This window comes from Sylvia atricapilla, chromosome 33, assembly GCF_009819655.1.
Source record: "Sylvia atricapilla isolate bSylAtr1 chromosome 33, bSylAtr1.pri, whole genome shotgun sequence".
NCBI classification, from domain to species: Eukaryota; Metazoa; Chordata; class Aves; order Passeriformes; family Sylviidae; genus Sylvia; species Sylvia atricapilla.
Genome location: NC_089172.1, coordinates 80,878 through 102,118, shown reverse-complemented (window position 1 = coordinate 102,118; position 21,241 = coordinate 80,878). Strand labels below are relative to the sequence as shown.

At 47.1% G+C, this 21,241-nt stretch overlaps 5 protein-coding genes across 5 annotated transcripts; 2 read left to right on the top strand and 3 right to left on the bottom strand.

The window, feature by feature from the left end:
• The first annotated feature begins 3,051 nt into the window (after nucleotides 1–3,051).
• Nucleotides 3,052–3,417, top strand: LOC136373164 (scale keratin-like). Its single transcript, XM_066338092.1, has one exon. The coding sequence runs from the start codon at nucleotides 3,052–3,054 to the stop codon at nucleotides 3,415–3,417; it is 366 nt and encodes a 121-aa protein (XP_066194189.1).
• A 703-nt stretch (nucleotides 3,418–4,120) lies between these two features.
• LOC136373183 (scale keratin-like) lies at nucleotides 4,121–5,002 on the bottom strand. The gene is made up of 3 exons (XM_066338108.1): nucleotides 4,600–5,002; nucleotides 4,410–4,509; nucleotides 4,121–4,238 (listed from the first exon to the last, which is right to left on the bottom strand). The coding sequence occupies exons 1-3, from the start codon at nucleotides 5,000–5,002 to the stop codon at nucleotides 4,121–4,123; spliced, it is 621 nt and encodes a 206-aa protein (XP_066194205.1).
• Nucleotides 5,003–8,556: 3,554 nt separating this feature from the next.
• LOC136373182 (scale keratin-like) lies at nucleotides 8,557–9,405 on the top strand. The gene is made up of 3 exons (XM_066338107.1): nucleotides 8,557–8,745; nucleotides 8,887–8,971; nucleotides 9,047–9,405. The coding sequence occupies exons 1-3, from the start codon at nucleotides 8,557–8,559 to the stop codon at nucleotides 9,403–9,405; spliced, it is 633 nt and encodes a 210-aa protein (XP_066194204.1).
• A 1,537-nt stretch (nucleotides 9,406–10,942) lies between these two features.
• Nucleotides 10,943–11,287, bottom strand: LOC136373165 (feather beta keratin-like). Its single transcript, XM_066338093.1, has one exon. It carries the CDS (start codon nucleotides 11,285–11,287, stop codon nucleotides 10,943–10,945), a length of 345 nt encoding a protein of 114 aa, XP_066194190.1.
• A 6,439-nt stretch (nucleotides 11,288–17,726) lies between these two features.
• Nucleotides 17,727–18,074, bottom strand: LOC136373181 (feather keratin 4-like). Its single transcript, XM_066338106.1, has one exon. It carries the CDS (start codon nucleotides 18,072–18,074, stop codon nucleotides 17,727–17,729), a length of 348 nt encoding a protein of 115 aa, XP_066194203.1.
• Between the last annotated feature and the right edge of the window lie 3,167 nt (nucleotides 18,075–21,241).

The window sequence follows — 21,241 nt, the reverse complement described above, 5'->3', positions numbered from 1 at the left end:
TCATTACTCTGTGCTTTCCAAGTGCTCTCACAGCCCTTCTTCCTCAGAGGCTCCAGAAAATCTGCAAATAGTTGGAGGTTTTCCGCACTGGAACCCACCTAGAAATTAATTTTGTCATTCAGAGAGCGCTGAAACCACGGTGGTTTTAGTGCAAAAGTGGGGAGAGGCAATCACAGAATCATGGAATGGTTTGGGTGGGAGGGGATCTTAAAATCATCTTGTTCCACACCCTACCTTGAGCAGGGACACCTTCCACTACCCCAGGTTGTTCCAAGCAATTTTCAGCCTGGCCTTGGCCACTTCCAGGGATGGGGAATACGTGAATTATCCCCTGTGACGGCCTCCCCATGCTCACAGGGAAGAATTTCTTCCCCAAATCTCACCTAAACCCCCTAACTGTCAGTCTGAACCCATTCCCCCTTGTCCTGTCCCTCCATCCCTCGGGAATTGTCTCTCCTTGTGTTCCTCGTGGCCCTTTCAGGTCCTGCCAGGCCACACTGAGGTCACCCCAAAGCTTCTCCAGGGCTGGACAATCCCGGCTGTGCCAGCCTATCCTCCCAGCAGAGCTGCTCCATCCATCCCTGGGATCCCATCCTGGAGCCTCCTCTGGGCTCTCTGCAGCAGCTCCAGGTGTTCCCTGAGCTGGGAATTCCAGAGCAGGTGGGGTCTCACCTGAGCGGGACAGAATCCTCCTCCCCTGCTGCCCACAGGGGTTTTGATGCAGCCCAGGAGAAACTGAGGGTTTGGGTTTGAAGGGAGTTTGTGCCCTGAGCCAGGGATGAGGCACACCTTGCTCTGACTGCCAGATTTATGTAAAATATAAATCAAAGAAAGAAAATTCCCCCCAGGCTGGGAGGTGTGAGAACGACTCAATCCTTTTCGGTCCTTGGAGAATCTTATTTTTTTTCCTTCCCCTGCAGCAAATACAAGGAAAAATTTTTGGGGCAACAAGTAAAATACATTCCTAAACCCAAATCCTTTATCACCTGCAGAGGAAATGAAAATATTTGGGTGAACCTGGACCACAACAACCCATCTTCATCGTAGGAAGTAAGAGCAGATATTTCATCTCTGGGGGGGGATTTCTCAGGAATGACAAGAAGGGTCTGTAAAATGCACTGGATACAGGTGGAAACCTAAAAGTTATGCTCTAAAAAATTACAGAAAAATGGTAAATAATCACATTTTTTTTGAATGGAATATATAGTTGGGAATAAGACAAATAGAGCAAAGGTGGAATCTTAAATTCACAGAGGATTCAACCACGGATGGGGAAAGATTTTTTTTTAAGCAAGAAAATATGAGCTGCAATAATTATTAACCCTTGACTTCCAATGGCACAAATCATGATTTAATTAAAGGAATGGCAGGCACCACCTTGTTTCCTGCACATTAAAGCAGCTGGGGTTGTGTAAGAGTGAAATGTCTAAATCACTCGTGTCATACAACACGGAACATTAGTTGGGTTGAACAGCAGATAATGACTGTTTGTGAAATCATTACAAAGTATTTTTCTCAAGAAGGGCCAGAGCAACTCTTGATAAGAGATACACCCATGACATTAAAGAAAAACCTTGATCTGCTTCTTTGATTTTTTCCTCGGAATTGGCATCGCAGGACACTTGGCATGGGAACATTCAGCACCACCAACCCTTTTAAAACAGAATTTTATTTCCCACTAAAACTTCTTTAGTTAAACAAAGTGATTTTTATGTGGGATTGATTCCAAACCTTCCACTCGATGGAAAACTATTGGGGAATTGCTGAGTGTCCTGGATGATCTCAGCAGATATTCATGACCCCTTAAATCCATCTAAGACCAGCAAGATCTCTTTAATTAGGGCTGGGAACGACGTTTATTCCTGGGCAGTCCTGGAATAAGCTGGTTTCTGCTTCTAGTTAATTTATCAGATAATTTTAAAGGGCTGTTAAGGAAAAATGCCCATGTCAGCCAAAGACGAGTCTTACAAAATCTTGGAGCAGACAAGCTCATGACAAGGTTGTAAAGGAAGAAGTAACGTGTGGAGTCAGCTTAATGAAGATGGTAATTCCAGTGAGGTCACTCTAATGATGCCAGGAGTTGCCAGTGCCAATTAAAACCAAAGATTAAAGAAATCAGGATGGTGAAACTGCGACATCGCATGATAGGAGAATGCGAACGAAATCGGAACTGCCACAAACTCCAAACTTTCGTGACTCAAAGCTGGTAAACAATTTCTTTTAGGCAGAACCCCCCACCCCAAGCAGGATTCCAAGCCCTTAGGAATGTTGGGATCCTCTATATAAGCCCCAGTGCCCGGGTCCATCCAGACACTTCTCGCAGCTCATTCCCCTTGAGGAGCTTAGTGAGTATGAATCTAATTTTTTTCTATTTATTTAATCAGAGCCCAGTACCAGAGCAGTTGTAGAAGATTCCTTTAGGAATGATGAGGTTTAGAACAGCTTTACAGTGTTTCTGTCTGGAATTACTCTTAATGAAGCCAGTGGGAAATGTGGGATTTGGGAGTCTGGGTATGAGCACAGAAACTCTGAGAAATTTGAGTGTTCCAAGCCAATTAGCAGCTTTTAAAAGCCACAGATAAAAACACTTATTTCATGTGATTATTTTAGAATTTTATAAAATTTGAGGCTAGAATGCAGACCCTTTTCAGGTCCATTCAGTGGCATTCTAAGAGTCATAATAAACCCTCTTATTTCAAGGAAAGCCCCATCTAATTCAAGGCTTTGTCCTGACTTTGGGGATGTTTATGGGAGAAAGGACTGAGGTTTGTAAATTGTTCTTTGGAGCAGACATTTCCAAAAGCTGAAAGACACAACCATGTGGAGCCAGAACAAAGATAAGTTTCTGGGGTCTGGTCATTGTGGGGATGGATTTACACAGGCACAAATTTTTTGATCAAGGCGTTCAGTGGGTGTGGACCATGTTGATCAAGGCAGAACACAAAACAAAACAGCGTGATCTGGCTCATTTGAGAAGTTTTCCTCATCAACTTCCTGTTTTTATAGTTTTTCGTCTCCATCTGTCGAAAACCAATCTTCAAACCCGCCAAGATGTCCTGCTACGACATTTGCCCACCAAGAACCAGCGTGGCCGTGCCCCAGCCCATCGCTGAGAGCTGCAACGAGCTGTGCGCCCGCCAGTGCCCCGACTCGTCGGCCTTGATCCAGCCGCCGCCCGTGGTGGTCACCTTCCCCGGGCCCATCCTCAGCTCCTTCCCCCAGCAAGCCGTGGTGGGCTCCTCCGGAGCACCGGCCTTTGGCGGCTCCCTGGGGCTGGGCGGCCTCTACGGCGCCGGCGCCACCCAGGCCTCGGGGGGCCTCTGCACCTTTGGCAGAGCCTACGCTGCTCCTGCCTGCAGCCCTTGCGCCTTGCCCCGCTACAGCAAGAAGTTCTGGGACACCTGCGGGCCCTGCTAGAGCCGCCACAGCCCGGCCCAAACCCCCGCGGCCACCTCAGCCAGGCAGGGACAAGCTGAGCTGGGCACAAGCTGCCCTGGCCTCCTGCAGCCCGTGACACCCGGCCTGCCTGCCCCTAACCACCCTCCTTATCACTGTTTGTCCTCCCCTTCTTAATGCAATAAAGTTTTCTTGCATCTAATTCCTGTCTCTTTGACTGCTTTTCCCAAACCGTGAAGTTCCAAGAGCCTCATCCAAGTGAGGAACTCCAGGCACCCCCTTCCCACACAAGAGTGAATATTTCCCCCAGGCGAAAAAATAAGATCATGTGAAAACCAGAGAGACTTTTGTGCAGCACAGACAGGGGTTTAATATCAAAGAGAAGAGCAACAGCCAAGCACGGGGAATCCAGGCGGTTCCAGGGGCAGCAGGGGATGCAGGAGTCATGCTCTGGGAGCAGGGTCTGGCTTGGGACCAGGATACAGCCAGGGGATGGAGGGACCAGGACACAGCCAGGACATGGAGCGCTCAGGTCATTCCCAAGGGATGGAGGGCTCAGGGTATTCCCAAAGGATGGAGGGCTCAGGGCATTCCCCAGGGCACGGAGGGCTCAGGGCACACCCGGCGCTGCTGGGCACACTCAGCTGACACTGCCCGTGGCTCCTGCCCGGTGTCCCCATGGCCTGGCCCAGGCTCCAGGGCTGCCACTGCCTCTGGGGGGGCTTTAGAAAACCCCACAGCTGCCGCGGCGGGACCTGCCCCATCTCTGGAAGCCGGGCAGAGAATAGCCCAGGCCCCGTGAGGAGAAGCCGGAGTTGTAGGACCTCCCGCAATTGCCAAAGGAACCCCCATAGCCCCCGAGGGAGCCCCCATAGCCCCCGAGGGAGCCACCATAGCCCCCAAGGGAGCCTCCATAGCCCCCAAGGGAGCCTCCATAGCCCCCAAGGGAACCTCCATAGCCCCCCTGGGAGCCCCCATAGCCCCCGAAGGAGCCCCCATAGCCCCCGAAGGAGCCCCCATAGCCACTGTCACCTCCATAACCCAGGGAACGGCCGTAGCCCTGGGAGCCCCCAAATCCAAGGGAGCTCCCATAGCCCCGGGAGCCCCCATAGCCTGAGAAACCCCCATAGCCCTGGGAGCCCCCATAACCCCCATAGCCCCCATAACCTCCCAGCCCAAAGGAGCCCTGGGAGCCCCCATAACCTCCGGACCCAAAGGAGCCCCCATAGCCCTGGGAACCCCCATAACCTCCAGACCCAAAGGAGCCCCCATAGCCCTGGGAACCCCCATAACCTCCAGACCCAAAGGAGCCCTCATATCCAGAGGAGCCCCTCAAATAGCCCCGGGAGCCTCCATAACCTCCCAGCCCAAAGGAGCCCGGGGAGCTGCGGGAACTGAAGGAACGCTCCGGCCACACTGGGCCCGTCGATCCCACAATGCTGTCCTGCGGGAAGGTGCTGAGGATGGGGCCTGGGATGGTCACCACCACCGGCGGGGGCAGGATCAGCGCTCTGGAGTCGGCGCACTGCTGCACACACGGCTCGTTGAAGCTCTCGGCGATGGGCTGGGGGCAGCTCACGGCACACGACTCGCTGGGGCAGGACATCCTTCTGTGCTGGGGAGGCTGCAACGCACACCAAGAAAGGGCTTCCAAGCTAAACTGCCTGAGAAGAATCAAAATTAAACTCTGTGCCCTGAAATATCCGATAAATTCAAAGATTGTATCAAAGAAATCTCATTCTTGTGCCCACTCCACCTTTAACCTCCCTCTCACCACGATCACCCTTGCGAGAGAAATTCTCTGCTGGATAAATAAAACAAAGGTTTTGGATCCAGAAATTTCCACCTGGCTCTGCCTGAGCTTTCCCATGGAAAATGTGAGGGCCCAGAGTTCATTGCTTTCCTCATCTGGCCACAAAAATCACTCTCTAGACTCTGTCTGCTGTCAAGGTCCCCGAGGTGTCACACACAGATGAAAACATCTGGTGTCATCTCTGGAGAACCCCACACTTTTACACTGTGACAAATTTGGATTTATCTCTTTATAAATTTAATAAGAGCAGCTGAAATCTAGCAACGTATCTATATGAAATTAAGAAGTGTCAGGTACAAAGCAGCAATTTTTGTAGTTTCATATTCTTTCCCAAGCAGCCCTCAGCTTCCAAACAAGGAAATTTACCCTTATGGAACAAATATTCCCATAAGTTTGAAATGATCACTCTGATGTTTTTAAATTTTACAGTCACTCATTGGACCTAAAATGCCTGGGAAATGGTTATTTATCGGTTAATTAATTGTTATCACAAATTACATGGTGAAAATTCACGTTTTAGTCTGTAACAGCCCTCTGTGATCCACAATTTTTAAATCTGCCAATCAAAAATTGGAAATGGATGGGGGAAAAAAAAGAAGGATGGAGTGAAAAAGAAGGATAGGGAAGGACAGAAGAGCTCAAATCGGACTTACCCTGTGCTCACCGAGGCGAATAAACTCAGGAGATGTGGATGGTGAGGCTCGGAGCTGTGGCAGCTTTTATACATCTCCCAAAGTGCTTACAAAGGACAAAACGCCCTCCGTGCCTCCTGTCCCACACAAAAAACAACCCTCGCACGGAGGGATTTAATTCTGCTGGCTTTGCATTGCCACTCCCCACGCAGGAACGGGCGTGAGGCGATGTCAGGACAGACTTGAGGGCATCGAGCTGGTGAATGATGAGGCGATAATCCCCATCATGAGCACCGTCTTTAGAGGTTCGATGAGTTCATGTTTGTTAACTTCGTCTTTTTAAAACTTGGCGGGGTTTTAAGTGAATCCTGTGAAAATTCACGGGAGCCGCACAGAAAGAGGGAGACGGGCATCAAAAACGGAGAGAATTATCAATTATTTCCACAGGCTTTAGAAGTGTGAGGGGGTTTTGGGATCTGTGTTCGCAGCTCAAACACCATGAACTGAGCTCAACCATTCCAAGGTGGAATTCCATTCTCTGCTGGCTTCAGAAGGTCACGGAGGCAGGTGACCCTTTTGGGGATGCTCCAGATCCTTCCAGGACCATGAGAGGCTTTGTGAACACCCACTAGAAATTCATAATTGGTGTGCTAGGCACGAAATGGCAGAAATGTCAGCACCCAAAGCTGGGCCAGGAGCGTCAGTTCAGAGACATTTGGGCTCTGCGTCACGAGGCACAATTTCATGGACAAAATATTTACAGCTGAGAGTCCAAGTGCAGAGATTTCAGAACATCAGTTTGAGACCCCTTTTTTGCAGAACATTGATCGCAAAGCCTGAAAATTCAGATAATTTGCAACCAGGCATTTATTTCTCTCCTAAAATGTAAGATATTTCAGCAAAATGCTGCCTTGTAAATTAAAGAGATGCTGCACCAAACTGACAGACAATGTACCTGTCATAATCATCCCAAACACATATTTAATAGCTAATAAACTAAAGAATTTGATATCCTGAATGAAAATTAAGTCATTGCCAGTGCTGAAATTATTAATCAGAGGCTGATTAGGGAATCAAGAGGAGTGACATTGATTGATATTTTTAAATTATGCTGTTTCATAACAAGGGAGCTCCTAACTCAGAATAAATCCTCATAACTCCCGGCCTTCATTTAATAGGATAATAACAGAAATTGCAAGCACTGACTATTAATGAGTATTTGTGAGGTAGCTTAAAGTCATTATCCTCCAAGTACCTCTCATTATCAGCAAATCCTGATGACACTTCATAAGCAGAGCTATTTTACAATTTAGAGGTAATTTATTGCCTCTATTTTGCAATATCATAAAATTAAAGAAGAATTGCCAGAGGAAAGAAAAGAAATAACCACAGGATGTCCCAGACTCATCCTAATAAAAATATTAAAAATATATATATATTTTTTTTTTTTACTATTATTGCTATTTTGTTGAATTGTCCCTTTTTTTTTTCTGTAGTGGTCAGTACTTTTGGGCGTGGCGGGAAAGAAAATTAAGATTTTCAATGTGTTTCTAATTGAACTTCTGGAAGTCGAGGTTTCAAACGAAATGGTGGAATGTTTGGAATTAGCTTTAGACTGAGGCCACTTCTGGCTGTACCAATTTCTGTTTCCTTGGGGACAGATTTATAGACTCATCCTACTAAAATATATTTTAATTTTTTTTTTACTACTTTATTAAGTTCTCTCTTTTATTTCTGTAGTCAGTACTTCGGGCATGGGGGGAAAGAAAATTAAGGTTTTCAATGTGTTTCTAACTGAACTTCTGGAAGTCGAGGTTTCAGATAAAATCATGGAATATTTGGGATTAGCTTTAGAGGCCAAGGCCTCTTCCGGCTGTACCAATTTCTGCCTCCTTGGGGACAGATTTATAGATGCCTACTCATCCACAGGGAGAATTCGTGTCCTCTCAGAGCCGCAATTTCAGGTCCAATTGGGTGACCTCCACCTGGCGAAGGCGTCACCACAAAAGGACTCCACACCATGGGAGAACTGGCCATTAAAAACCTCCCAAACAAAACGTGACGACATTAAAATTGGACTGAAGCGGGACTGGCTTTGATCGATGACTCCACTCGAGCAACCCCAAAGTTCCCCAAACCCCCCCGAAACTGGCCTCAGAGGGAGCTGATTGCCATCAGGGGTTGTGTCACAGCCACGTGAGTTTGGGAGGGACGGTGCTGAGGCGACAGAATCGAAGCACCCACTACCGCGTTGGTTTTGTAATAAACGAGGACGGGAGGCACAGAGGGTGGGTTGGAGGAGGGTATAAAAGCTCACATCACCCACAGCCCTCCATCCACTGCTCTCCTTCCCATCCTCGCGGAGAACAAGGTAAGTGGTGTCCTCATAAATTCCGAATTACTGCATAAAGTCAATGAGCTTTTTTTGCCTCTTCCTCTTGGCTTCTTCTTCACTGGCTTAACACCTTTGAGTGAATCTTTGCCACAGGTTGTTACAGATTTCTTTCATTTATCCATCACAGAATTTCTCTCGCAAGGGTGATTGTGGTGAGAGGGAGGTTAAAGGTGGAGTGGGCACAAGAATGAGATTTCTTTGATACAATCTTTGTATTTATCAGATATTTCAGGGCACAGAGTTTAATTTTGATTCTTCTCAGCCAGTTTAGCTTGGAAGCCCTTTCTTGGTGTGCGTTGCAGCCTCCCCAGCACAGAAGGATGTCCTGCCCCAGCGAGTCGTGTGCCGTGAGCTGCCCCCAGCCCATCGCCGAGAGCTTCAACGAGCCGTGTGTGCAGCAGTGTGCCGACTCCAGAGCGCTGATCCTGCCCCCGCCGGTGGTGGTGACCATCCCAGGCCCCATCCTCAGCACCTGTCCTCAGGACAGCGTTGTGGGATCGACGGGCCCAGTGTGGCCAGAGCGTTCCTTCAGTTCCCGCAGCTCCCCAGGCTCCTTTGGGCTGGGAGGCTATGGAGGCTCCCGGGGCTATTTGAGGGGCTCCTCTGGATATGAGGGCTCCTTTGGGTCTGGAGGCTATGGGGGTTCCCAGGGCTATGAGGGCTCCTTTGGGTCTGGAGGTTATGGGGGTTCCTCTGGCTATGGGGGCTCCTTTGGGTCCGGAGGTTATGGAGGCTCCCAGGGCTATGGGGGCTCCTTTGGGTTGAGGGGCTCCCGTGGTTATAGGGGCTCCTTTGGGTCTGGAAGTTATGGGGGCTATGGGGGTTATGGGGGCTCCCAGGGCTATGGGGGTTTCTCAGGCTATGGGGGCTCCCAGGGCTACGGCCGTTCCCTGGGTTATGGAGGTGACAGTGGCTATGGGGGCTCCTTCGGGGGCTATGGGGGCTCCCAGGGGGGCTATGGAGGTTCCCTTGGGGGCTATGGAGGCTCCCTTGGGGGCTATGGGGGTTCCCTCGGGGGCTATGGTGGCTCCCTCGGGGGCTATGGGGGCTCCTGTGACAGTTGCGGGAGGTCCTACAACTCCGGCTTCTCCTCACGGGGCCTGGGCTATTCTCTGCCCGGCTTCCAGAGATGGGGCAGGTCCCGCCGCGGCAGCTGTGGGGTTTTCTAAAGCCCCCCCAGAGGCAGTGGCAGCCCTGGAGCCTGGGCCAGGCCATGGGGACACCGGGCAGGAGCCACGGGCAGTGTCAGCTGAGTGTGCCCAGCAGTGCCGGGTGTGCCCTGAGCCCTCCGTGCCCTGGGGAATGCCCTGAGCCCTCCATGTCCTGGCTGTATCCTGGTCCCTCCATCCCCTGGCTGTATCCTGGTCCCAAGCCAGACCCTGCTCCCAGAGCATGACTCCTGCATCCCCTGCTGACCCTGGAACTGCCTGGATTCCCTGCGCTTGGCTGTTGCTCTTCTCTGTGACAATAAACCCCTGTTTGTGCTGCACAAACGTCTCTCTGGTTTTTATTTCTCCTTTATTTTTTCCCTCCGAGGCCAAAGCTTCCCCAGCGCACTGAGGGTTCCTCCTCACAAGGTCTGCCCCGATCCATTCCTTTAAAACATGGAATGGGAGTTTAATTGGGGCACTTAGCACGATGTCCAGGAATGTTTGTTCAGCAATTTGCACGTCATTACCTTCCCCGAGGTTCTGAGTAATCGCTCTTGCTCTGAGGACTCCTGGTGACACCCGAAAGGCCCCTCAGTCACCACTCCGTTTAGCAAGTAATTAAGACATAATTGCATCCTTTCTAAGCTAGCAGAACAACAAAGGAAGAATGAGACTAAGGTTTTCTGTTTTGTTCCTTGGGTTTTAAATGTTCTGCCTGGATTATTCAGCCTGAGGAAGAGAAGCCTCGAGGTGACCTGATTTCATTTTCCAGTGTGTGAATGAGCCGACAAAAAGTGCGAGAAGAAATTATTTCCAAAGGCCTGGAGGGACAGGACAAGGGGGAATGGGTTGGAATTTCTGGAAAGGAGGTTTAGATGGGACATTGGAAATAAATAAAATAAAGTTTTGTTTGTAAAGCAGCTTTAGCTTTCACACCTCTTTCCCCCCAGATGTGATTATTTCATATTATTCATAGAGATATGAGACAAAATGAAAACAATCCCTACCCAATTAAAAAAAGAAAAAAATATTACTCGTTTATATTTACCTGTGATTGTTTATATTTATCTGTGGTTACCTTCTCAGTAATTAGGACGGTATAACTTAAAAGCAGCTCTGCTCGGTACCCACAATTCATGCACAGGCAAATTTCTCCCAGAGAATGCTCTAAAGAGCAAGAGAGAGAGAGAAGGAAAACTGCAAACCACAAATTGCGATGCACCATCTATTTAATGAGCAAGAAGTGGAATTATAAACAAACAGAACAAAAAATCCACAGGTGTAAGAAAGCAGCAGGTTTGAACACAGATTAAAATTAACCACGAATTAAAACAAACCCGTTTCAAGGCAGCGCTTTACAGCTGGACACCCAGCGACAATTGGAGTGACATTTTTCACCTCCCTGGCAGCACAGGAAGGCATCAAACGGCAAAGACCGAGCTCCTGCAGCCCCGTGAGCTCAGGGCAAAGCTGTGAGGGATCAGCAAGAGACAAGGCTGAGATCTTGCATCCCACTTCCTGCTCATTCCCTTCCCGAGCCCATCCCGATCCTTCCTTAAGGCCCACAGCGGTTGGAGCGCCGGGTGGACCTGCCATAAAAACCCCCCAAACCTGAGTACCCCAAACCAGAGAGCCCCGAGGAGCCCCCCGAGGAGCCCCCCGAGGAGATGGGGACTCCCCCAGCGCTCAGAGCATCCCCAACAGCGGCCGAGGCTGAAGATCCCACGGCGGTGTTCTGGGGGAAGGAGCTGAGGATGGGTCCGGGCAGAGTGACCACCACGGGAGAGGGTTGGATCACGTAGGTGGAGTCCTGGCACTGCCGGACACAGGGCTCGTTGCAGCTGTTGGCCAGCGGCGTGGGGCCGCAGGATGTCGGGGCACAGAGGTCGTAGCAGGACATGGCTGTGGCCGCAGGGAATTCTGGAATGGAAGCGTTAAAAACGAGGTTCACTCTATCCCTGGTTTGTGCCTGAGGTGGTTTTGGTTTTCTGAAATTCTTTTCCCAGAAAATTTTCTGTAAACAAAAGAAGTGTTTTTGTAACTGCAAATTTGTTTCCGTTCTTTTCCCTAGGAGGGGTTTCTTCTCGATGTCCCTCTGGTCTGACCAATGGGAGTGAAGAATGTGATTTGTCTCACCAATCAGATTGGTCTGTGTAGAACAGTATAAAAGGGAGACACATCCCAAAAATAAAAGAGTCATTTTCAGCCTTATAAAGTTGGCTTTTTGGAAAATGTTAAAATGAATGTCTGGAGATGCATTTGCACAACTGTTCGCCAGCCAAACCGTGAGTGAGAAAACTCTCCAAACCACCTGCAGCTTTTGTTAGAGCTCTCAGGAATTCGAGAGAAAATCGAGAAAAACAAAACTAAAATAAGAACAGGTGCCTGTTTCTCCTGCGTGAATGCTGTGTGGATAATGTTTAAATAACTCTGCTTTTATTTCTGCTATTAACAGGAACTCAAACATCGTTTTAGAGCTAATAGGATTATGAGTGAGATATCTGTCTGATGGAGATAACACCCAGTGAACACATGATGAAATTAAATGCTATTTAATTAAATAGTATTAATAATAGTATTTAATTAAGTAGTTTTACTATTTAATTAAATAGTAGACCCTGCTACTAATAAAGACCCTGCTAACTATCAGCATCTGCCATCTAAAGAAAGTATAGACCAAGGCCCAAACTGAAAGTAGTTATAAAACCACAACCAAAAAACACTCATGCTCTAAAAAGACAGATGCAGCTAGACAGTTCCTAAAAATGCATAAATATGCATATATTTATACATATTTAGTTTATTTCTACACATTTAGTTTATACATATGCTTCAGGCTGATGTAATTAAAAAAAAAAAAAATTTAAAAGATACATCCAAAAATGAAAAGTGTGCTCTTGGCTAAATGCCAAACACCCACCCATTTTAACCCTTTCTTTCTGTTCCCTATTATCTTTGCATTAAACTTTTTAAATATTACAAAAAAAGAACCCCAAAACCAATCAAACAAACAAAACAAAACCCTCATTTTTCACACAGAAATGAACTAGTCGTAATTAGTGGTGTGATTAAGCTGTGAGGAGCACAAGTGGGGAGTGGAATGAAAGGGTTGGTCTCGGCTTGAAAGTAAATTTTAGGGAAGCCCAAACCTCTCCCCATCACTGACGGCAGCTCCATCTCCTCTCCCTGAGGTTTCTTTTCCCACCACACTCCTTCTGCAGCCCCGGAATGAGTGAGGAAGTGAGGGTTGAAAACAAGGGAAAACCGTACCCCAAAATAGAGGGGGAAAATTTAAAAAAAAAAAAAAATGAAATTCCTTCAGCAAGTAAAAAAATTGAGGAGCAGAATTTTCACCGTGAGGGTGGAGAGGCCTTGACAGAGGTTTTTCTGAGCCAGGGATTTCATTTCTGGAGATGTTCAGACCCTCCTGCCCAGGAGTTTCCCTCTCTGGAGTCATTCCAAACCTGCTTGGAGGCTTCCCCTGCTCCTTCCAACCTCGAATATTTTGTGATCCCATTCCCAGAGCCAAAAACTCCGCATGGATTCCCCACATCCACCCTCAGCCGCTGAGCAACGCTCAGGCAGAGCTTGGAAATGAAAGATTTGGGTGACAGAAATTAAAAAAAAAATAATAATCTGGGGGTCAAGTGCGCAGGAAAAACCTCCACCCTTCACAGAATTCCCCTCCCTGAAGAAAAAGAAATTTTTTCTGCCTCCTCGGCAGAAAAATAAAACACAAAAGCCAGCAACAAGGCAGGAAAAGTGGGAAGCAGATCAAGACTTACCCTTTTCTCCAAGGAGAATAAGGCAGGAGTGGTTTTAGCTCCTCTGACCGGGCTGGTTTTATACTCTGGCCCAGAAAGCCCCGAGGAGCTGGGACACAAATTGTGTTTGTAGCTCATTAGCTGCCAATTGCTAACGATTCCTCATATGCAAAATTCCTTTGGCTGGGGGAATTTACTTTTCCTCTCTTGTTTGTGTTTTCCTGCCTGAATTTCATTTCCTCCCTGTAATGTATGCATTCCTCCGGAGAGGAATTTCTTTTATCCTCAAATCTTAACGAGCCCCTGGTTAATTCCTGGTCAGAGGCTGATTCATCAAGGTTACTCGGGAAATTATTTTGCATCCTAAGGAACCGTGACACAGACAAATGGAACCATCAGGAAAAGGCTCAGTGAAATTTCCCTGCAAAATCGCTTTCCCTCTGCATGGAGGGCGCAAGTTTTGGGCTCTGAAAAGGGCACAAATTCCTATTTCTGCCTCAGAATCTCACCAAAATCCTCTCAAAGAGGAGGAGAGGCACAAAACTAAGGGAAATAAAATCGTTAGAAAGCATTAAGAGCTGATTAAACTCCACCATTCTCAAAAGTACTGGGAAATGGGTTATCTGAGGAAACAGGTTTTATTTTCTTGACTCAGCAGAGAGCATGAAAGAGGATCAGCATCTGATCTATCCCCTTATTATTCAACCACCACTCTCCCCTGACGGAATCCGAGACACAATTTGAGAACTGAGCGTCCAAGTCCTTCATCTCAGGAGTCTCCAGGCTGGGCTTTTCTCCCTACATCAAACTCCAGGACAGCGATTGAGGTCAGCTGGAGGACGCCTGGGAATTTGGGGCCGCTCAAAGACACTCAAAGCCTTGCCCAAGCTCATCTTTGGGGTCATCAAAGACGCCAAACCCTTTTACATCTGCCACTAAACTATTATTTTTCCCCTGATGGGCCTTGCATCATTATGCAAAATTGTTCCCCAAATTAATGGCAGTTGTTTAGAGTCGTTTATGATGTTCCTGTTCTTTTTTTTCTCCCTCTTTGAAAGCCAATTCTGCCTTCCAGTTTGCACGTCTCTTTCTCTCGGCGTGCAGCAATTCCAGTTTCCTTTTCAAAGGCAATTCCCAGATTAAAAAGTAATTGCAGACAATGCAGGAGCAGACTGGAGGGCAGGGCTGAGCATTCCAACCTCTCCTGGCGTTTCATCTCCGAGGTAGAGACAGGCAAATCAACTCCCGGACTTGGGAGTATCTTCCTCAACATCTCCTGGGAAATAAAGGCTGGTTGGAGACTTCTGAAGGGCGAGAAATCTTCAAAGTTCTCCCCAAACATTTCCCTGGACCGCTCAGACATGCAAATGGGGGAGGATCAGCAAATGGGCAGGGACGTGGGGACCCTTTGAATGTGACCAGAGGTTCAAAGGGGCTGGCCGAGAGATTCCTGATGGAATTCCTGATGAATTCCTGATGGAATTCCTCAGACTTCCCCACGAGCTTCAGTCCTTCCTCCTTGTCCTTGAAGCACAAATCAAGATTTGCACAATTCCAGACTGGAATTCCCCTGGTTTGGGATGAGCCCCAGCAGCGACATGAAGGATGAAAACTCTCCCGTCACTCAAGACTGAACCAGATTTTCCCAAAGTTCTCACTGCACGCACAAAAATGTTTAAAAATCTGGTTGTCCAGAGAAGCTGTGGCTGCCCCTGGATCCCTGGAAGTGTCCAAGACCAGGTTGGATGGGGCTTGGAGCAGCCTGGGATGGTGGAAGTTGTCCCTGCCCATGGTTTAGATGATTTTTAAGGCCCCTTTCCCACCCAAACTATTCCCTGGATTTACTTTATAACAATAATTACCTATTGACTCTAAGAGCAGCTTGTGGTTTGAAAGCCAGCTCATCAAAGGTACAGAGACGATAAAAAAAAAAAAAAAAGCCCCAAATTCCACTTCTAAAGGTGACCCTGAGTCCAGCTTGTCTGTCTGGCTCCTTTTTCTCCTCCCAGGAGCCGGAAATTTTGGGATGAGCAGCGAAATCTGAAATCTCCTGGGGCACTTATCGAGGCTGGAATTACTCAGGACTCCAATTAAAACTCTCACTGCCAGGTGTGTGCCCCAAACTGCCAGAAACAAAACCCTAAACAAATCAGGATTTTGACTCATCCCCACTTTGGGAAGGTGGAGCCAGGCGCGATGGAGCCGGGAAGGTTTTAATGGATGTTTAATATTGAATGGATGCAAAACCCGAGGAGATGAAAGAGCGGCCTCTTGGGGTTGTGGGTTTTTTCCATCCGCGGCCAGGACAAACCCAATAAAATAAACACAAACAGTAAACAAACCAATCTCCCTGCTGGGAACGAGGCCAAAGGCAAAGCAAACCCAACAATTCCTGCAGGGGACCAGGTAACAAAAGGTTTGGGGGTGTCTGGGATCATCCAGAAAGCCATAAAAGATTTCCAGAGCTTTCCTGTCTCTTCCCCTCTCCCCATAAACCCACAGGAGATGCTGCAGCTCTGGCTTCACCTCTGCACAATTTCATGTTGAAATGGATTTTTACTGACAGACAAATATTTCTGCAAAAAAAGCACCTCGTGGTATTTTTATTTTTATTATTTTTATTTCTATTTCTATTTTTATTTCTGTGGGAGTGAGTCGTTGCAGGTCTTCAGAAGAAATCCTTCCCCTGTGAAAAACATTGTGCCTAACACGATGTTCCCACTCATTTTCTGCAGCCGTGAATAAATCACTTTTTCACTGACTGCAAACCCGCCCAGATTTCCCTTTTTGTCCTCAGAATTGTGCTTTACTTGTTGCCACACCGACTTTTAACCCCAAAAAGGCAAATTGGGACAGGAATGAGGGGGGGAAGTGGTGCTTGAGGTTCATAATTTATTTTATTTTGAAAAGTTTGACCCTTCTGATGCAATTTTTGAATGCTTGGAGGAAACACCCCAACTCTGAGGGGAGTTTTTGTGCAATCCCAGAAGGGGTTTGATTCAGTTCATGAGAAGGGAATGGCAAGAATAAGGAAATTAATTTTATCCTGAGGAATATCCACCTGAACCTGTCCAAGGCACCTTCTCAGCAGTGCCTCAGCCACAACCCTTTAGACTTTTTTGGAATTCATCACCTTTGATCAGGGAACTGCTTCAGCTGAGATGGCAAAAAACCATTTAAATTAAACGTTTAATCCAGACCAAGTTCCTCCTGTAATAGAACATCAAACTGCCAGCTTTCCACTGTCTTCTGGTGTTTATTAAGAAACCCCCTCCCTCCTTAATAATTCTTTCATTTGCCTCCTTTAATTTCATCCCGCTAATGACTGCAGTCGGTCCAACCTCATCAGCATCTTTAATTACAGCTCAGCCTCGCTCTGGCCAGGCAGATGAAGACTCCGAGGGAGACTTTTCAGAGGGATCAGGAGTTTTATGGGCTGACAGGAGGCTGAGTCACCCAGGAGCCTTCAGGGGAAGCTTTCCAAACCTTCTTCCTTCAGGGAGCAAAGCTCCAGTGTCTAAAACAGCTCCTTAGTCCCAGGAGGAGCAAAGCAGCACCTGGCAAAGCTCAGCTCGGCTTCAAACACCTCCAGAAAAGGGTGAGAACTAAAAATCCTTTAAATTTTACTCCTTTAATCTCTTGGTCTCGGACTTGTTTCCCAGCCCAGCAAATTGCAGAGGGGAGAAACATTTCCAATCCTCCCGTGTCTTCCCTCCTGGACTCACCCGGGGCTGAGCTCAGCTGTCAGGAGATGCTGCAGCCCCAAAACAGCTCCAGGCTGCCCCCAAAACCTGCCCCAGCAGCTGCTGCTGCTCTCCCTCCACGCTTCCCTGAGGAATCTCCCTTCTTTTGAAAGGCTTTGCCCAAGTGTCACATCTTTAAAAAAAAATTCCCTGTGTCCCAGCAGGAGGCACCCACAGCCAGGTCCCTTCGATAAGAGGTCTGGGGCTTGGTTTTAAAAGTTTTCCACCACTGGAGCCTGACTCGTTCTCCTTTGAAATAATTTGTGCCGTGTTTTCTGGGAGTGGGGACTTCCAGAGGCGCTGGAAAAGGGGCTGGGAGAGCAAAGAAGGCCAGGCAGACTCGGAAGGTGATGCAACACGAATTTAATGGGTTGAGGAAGGGAAGGAAGCAGTGTAAAAGTCAGGAATACATTTCCATGGTCCAGGGAGGACAGAACCCACTCTCATCCCCCTCGCAGCGACACATTCAGCAAGTGGAAACCTTCCTTCTTCATTGAGGAAGGGCCTGTGCTAATCCAGCCATGCAGGACAACTCATAACAATTAATATTTTGCTTATTGTCAAATACAAAAAAAAAAAAAAAAAAAAAAAAAACCAACAAAACAACAAAACCAAACGAACAAAAGGCAGGACAAGACGCTCGATCGGAAGTACGGAGCAAAGCACAAAACAAAAGACAAGCAAAAGGTTTTGGGGGAGATGCCAAACTCCCACAGCTCCGGGCTGGGGGATTTGTGTCTCCTGTGGCATCCAAGAACCGTGAGCTCAGTCCTGCTGCAGGGACAGGGTCGGGGGGCTCAGCATTCCTGCTCTGCTTTTCCCCCCTCCTGCCTCAGTAGAAGCCGCTGCGGGAGGGGTTGTAGCGCCGGTTGTAGGGCCGGCTGTAGCCACTGCCCAGCCCGGGGTAGCCAAAACCCCCAAAACCCCCAAAAGAGCCCCCTGAGTTGATGGGGACCCCTCCAGCGCTCAGAGCACTGCCCACAGCCGCCGAGGCCGAGGATCCCACGGTGGTGTTCTGGGGGAAGGAGCTGAGGATGGGTCCAGGCAGAGTGACCACCACGGGGGACGGCTGGATGACCACGGTGGAGTCCTGGCACTGCCGGACACAGGGCTCGTTGCAGCTGTTGGCCAGCGGCGTGGGGCCGCAGGATGTCGGGGCACAGAGGTCGTAGCAAGACATGGCTGTGGCCGCAGGGAATTCTGGAATGGAAGCATTAAAAACAAGGTTCACTCTATCCCTGGTTTTGTGCCCGAGGTGTTTTTTGGTTTTCTGAAATTCCTTTCCCACAAAATTTTCTGTGAACAAGAAACATATTTTTGTAAACTATAACTGTGTTTCTATTCTTTTCCCCAGGAGGGATTTCTTCTTGATGTCCCTTTGCTCTGACCAATGACATTGTAGAGGTTTGTCTTTGTTTCACCAATCAGATTGCTCTGTGTAGAACAGTATAAAAGGGGGACACATCCCAAAAATAAAAGTAATTTTTCAGCCTTTTGAAGTCAAAACTTTTGTGTTGCTGTGGTGTACAACAGCGTCAGTAAACGTGGACCCAATATGTTCTGAGCCTGAGCTTTTCCCAAGAGAAACTTTGATGCTGTTTTACACCACGATGACACAGACTCTGAGATACAGAAGACTGTAAAATGACTTTTTTTATTTTTGGGATGTGTCTCCCTTTTATATTGTTCTACACTGACCAATCTGATTGGTGAAACAAATCACATTCTTCAATCGAATTGGTCAGAGCAGAGGGACATCAAGAAGAAATTCCTCCCAGGGAAAAGGAATGAAAACAAAGTTACAGTTTATAAAAACACGTCTCCTGTTTACAGAAAAACTTTCCGGTAAAAAGAATTTCAGAAAACCAAAACATTCCAGGCACAAAACCAGGGCTACACCCACAATTATCAGGACAAGAGCAACTCCCCAGGGATCTGTCCAGGATGGGGAATTGAGAGTGAAATCAGGGGTTTTTTGTGGGCTTTTAGATGAATTCTCTGCTCAGGCTGTGATGGGTCACACCACTCTGAACAGACCAGAGAATTCACTGCTGAAATTTAATCCTTGGGCCCCAAAACTGCATAAATAACCCATTTAATAAAGAACCCGTTTAATAAAGAACCTGTTTAATAAAAAACCCATTTAATAAAGAACCCATTTATTAAAGAACCCATTTAATAAAGAACCCATACAATAACCCATTTAATAAAAATCCCACAGCCATTTAGCCAACATGGCTAATTCATCATTTTTATAACTCGCCACCAAGACAAAACTCCCTCTTTGGTCTAAAACCTGTGAAGAGAAAGAAACCTGCAAAATCAAGGCAAAAGTTCGTTGTATAAAGAGAATAAATAGTTTCAAACTCACCTTGTTCACGACAGCAAAGGAGGGAAGAGGAATGGCTGGGAGAGGCTAGAGCAGCTCAGGTTTTTATACCGAGTTTGGGGTTGTGATTTATGGGCCACGACTGATTACAGGGTTGTTGGGGTTTTTTTTGCCTCGGTTATTTGTGTTTTTTTACTGCTTGGCTTCCTTATCTTGTGGTTTGTCTATCTGACCACAAGACGCTTTCATCTTAAAATATTCCAGGCCAGGTTCATTCCTGGGATTAATTCAGCAGGGTTTATTCAGCCTTCAAAACTCCTTTGGGATCTGCTAGGTGTCATTAAAGGAGATGAGGCCTCATTTGCATAACGCCGGGTGCCCTCCTCTGCAAGGTAGATCCTGGGGGAATTCAGGAGAATTGCAGATTTTGGTAGTCAAGGAGGATTTCAAGATGCTTTTTATGGAATTCCAGGATCCCCGAGGTTGGAAAGGAACCTCCAGGATCATGGAGTCCAAGCTGTTCCAAATCCCAGGGTTGTCACGGGCCCAAAGTCCTTCTTTGGACACCTTCAGGCTCTCTAGGAGAGGAAAAGGGAAATTTTTTTCCATGGAAAAGGGCTGCCCAGGGAGGTTTGGAATCCCTGGAGGTGTCCCAGGGGACATCGAGGAGTGACCATGTGGGGATCAATCACCAGTTGGGATTGATGATCCCAGAGCTCTTTTCCAACCTCAAACCCAGCCCTGGATACGAGGATTAACCCCCGAGGTTCTGGCTCTCCTGGCGCATCCACTCCCGAGACATGAAAATCACATTTAAATTAACCCTCCGATTTAAATTAGGGCTGTCTCCATGGGGATCCCCTGGGAACAGAGTCTGGCTTGGCTTGGGCAGAGCTGCCTGAGGAACTTCAAAGTTTATCAGCAGCTTTAATCAGGTGCCACCATGCAAATGTCCCATCCCTGGCACATTTCGGATCCCTGACCTAGATCTGAATTCTTGTATTTTATTTAATGACACGTTACCAAGATTTGGGGGGTGCAGAGCAGTAATTGGGCTGTGAGATTGGTGTCATTGTTTCTATCTGCAGGAATTGCAGATGCTTTCTTTTAAATCAAAATGAAAAAGTTCAAGGTTTGGGTTGAGCCATCTCATATTTCAGGAGGATTGTCAAAAAAAAAAAAAATTCCTTGGCTGTTTTTACCTGTACATTCCTCACTATTTCTCCATATTTGAAGGAATTAGCAGATATTTTTAAAAAATATTTCCTCTCTAGGAGTTAGTTGAGGAATTAATTTGCATAACGCCATCCACAGTTTATCTTCATCTCCTTTTAAATTTTCTTCATTCTTTTTATTCCTCCTTCATCCGAGCTTTGCTTGGAAAAAAACCAGAAAACACGTTTAAAACCCAGCTGTGAATTTAAAAACAGGTCTGGCAACATTTTCAGAGCTGTTTGGAGCCTTCCTCGCAAATAATTACTATAAATATTGTTTTAACTTGAGGCTTTACACTATTGTATGCTCAGAATGCCTTAATGGCCTGATTTTGAGATGAATTAAAGTGAGCAAATTAAGAGTTCCCAGATTTTTTGTCATCAAGGCCAGACCTAAATATTCAGATTATAATTCCGACTTTCTTGCATAATGTGAGAACATCCTCCTGAGACAGCACCTGTGAGTGACTGAATGTCTGAAAAAAGAGATTTTTAATCAAAATGGAGCTGGGAGGTTACTCACAGTCATCCCTGGGTAAAGTCTCCAGGCACAGAAGTGACCCCAAAATCCGTGGACAAGCAGAGGGAATTTCCCTGGCCAGGGTGGCATCTGCAATTCGTTTTGAATTGTAATTAATTAGATTGTTATGAAGAATTAGTTCCTCAAAGGCTTGGAGCCTCAGTAAAACTCTTGCAGTTCCTGAGTTCCCTCCTCTGCTGAGATTTGATTTTTTTTTTTCTCAGTAATTCTGGACTGAGCTTGTGGGGATTTTGTGGAGCCATTTGAGATTCCCACCATAATCC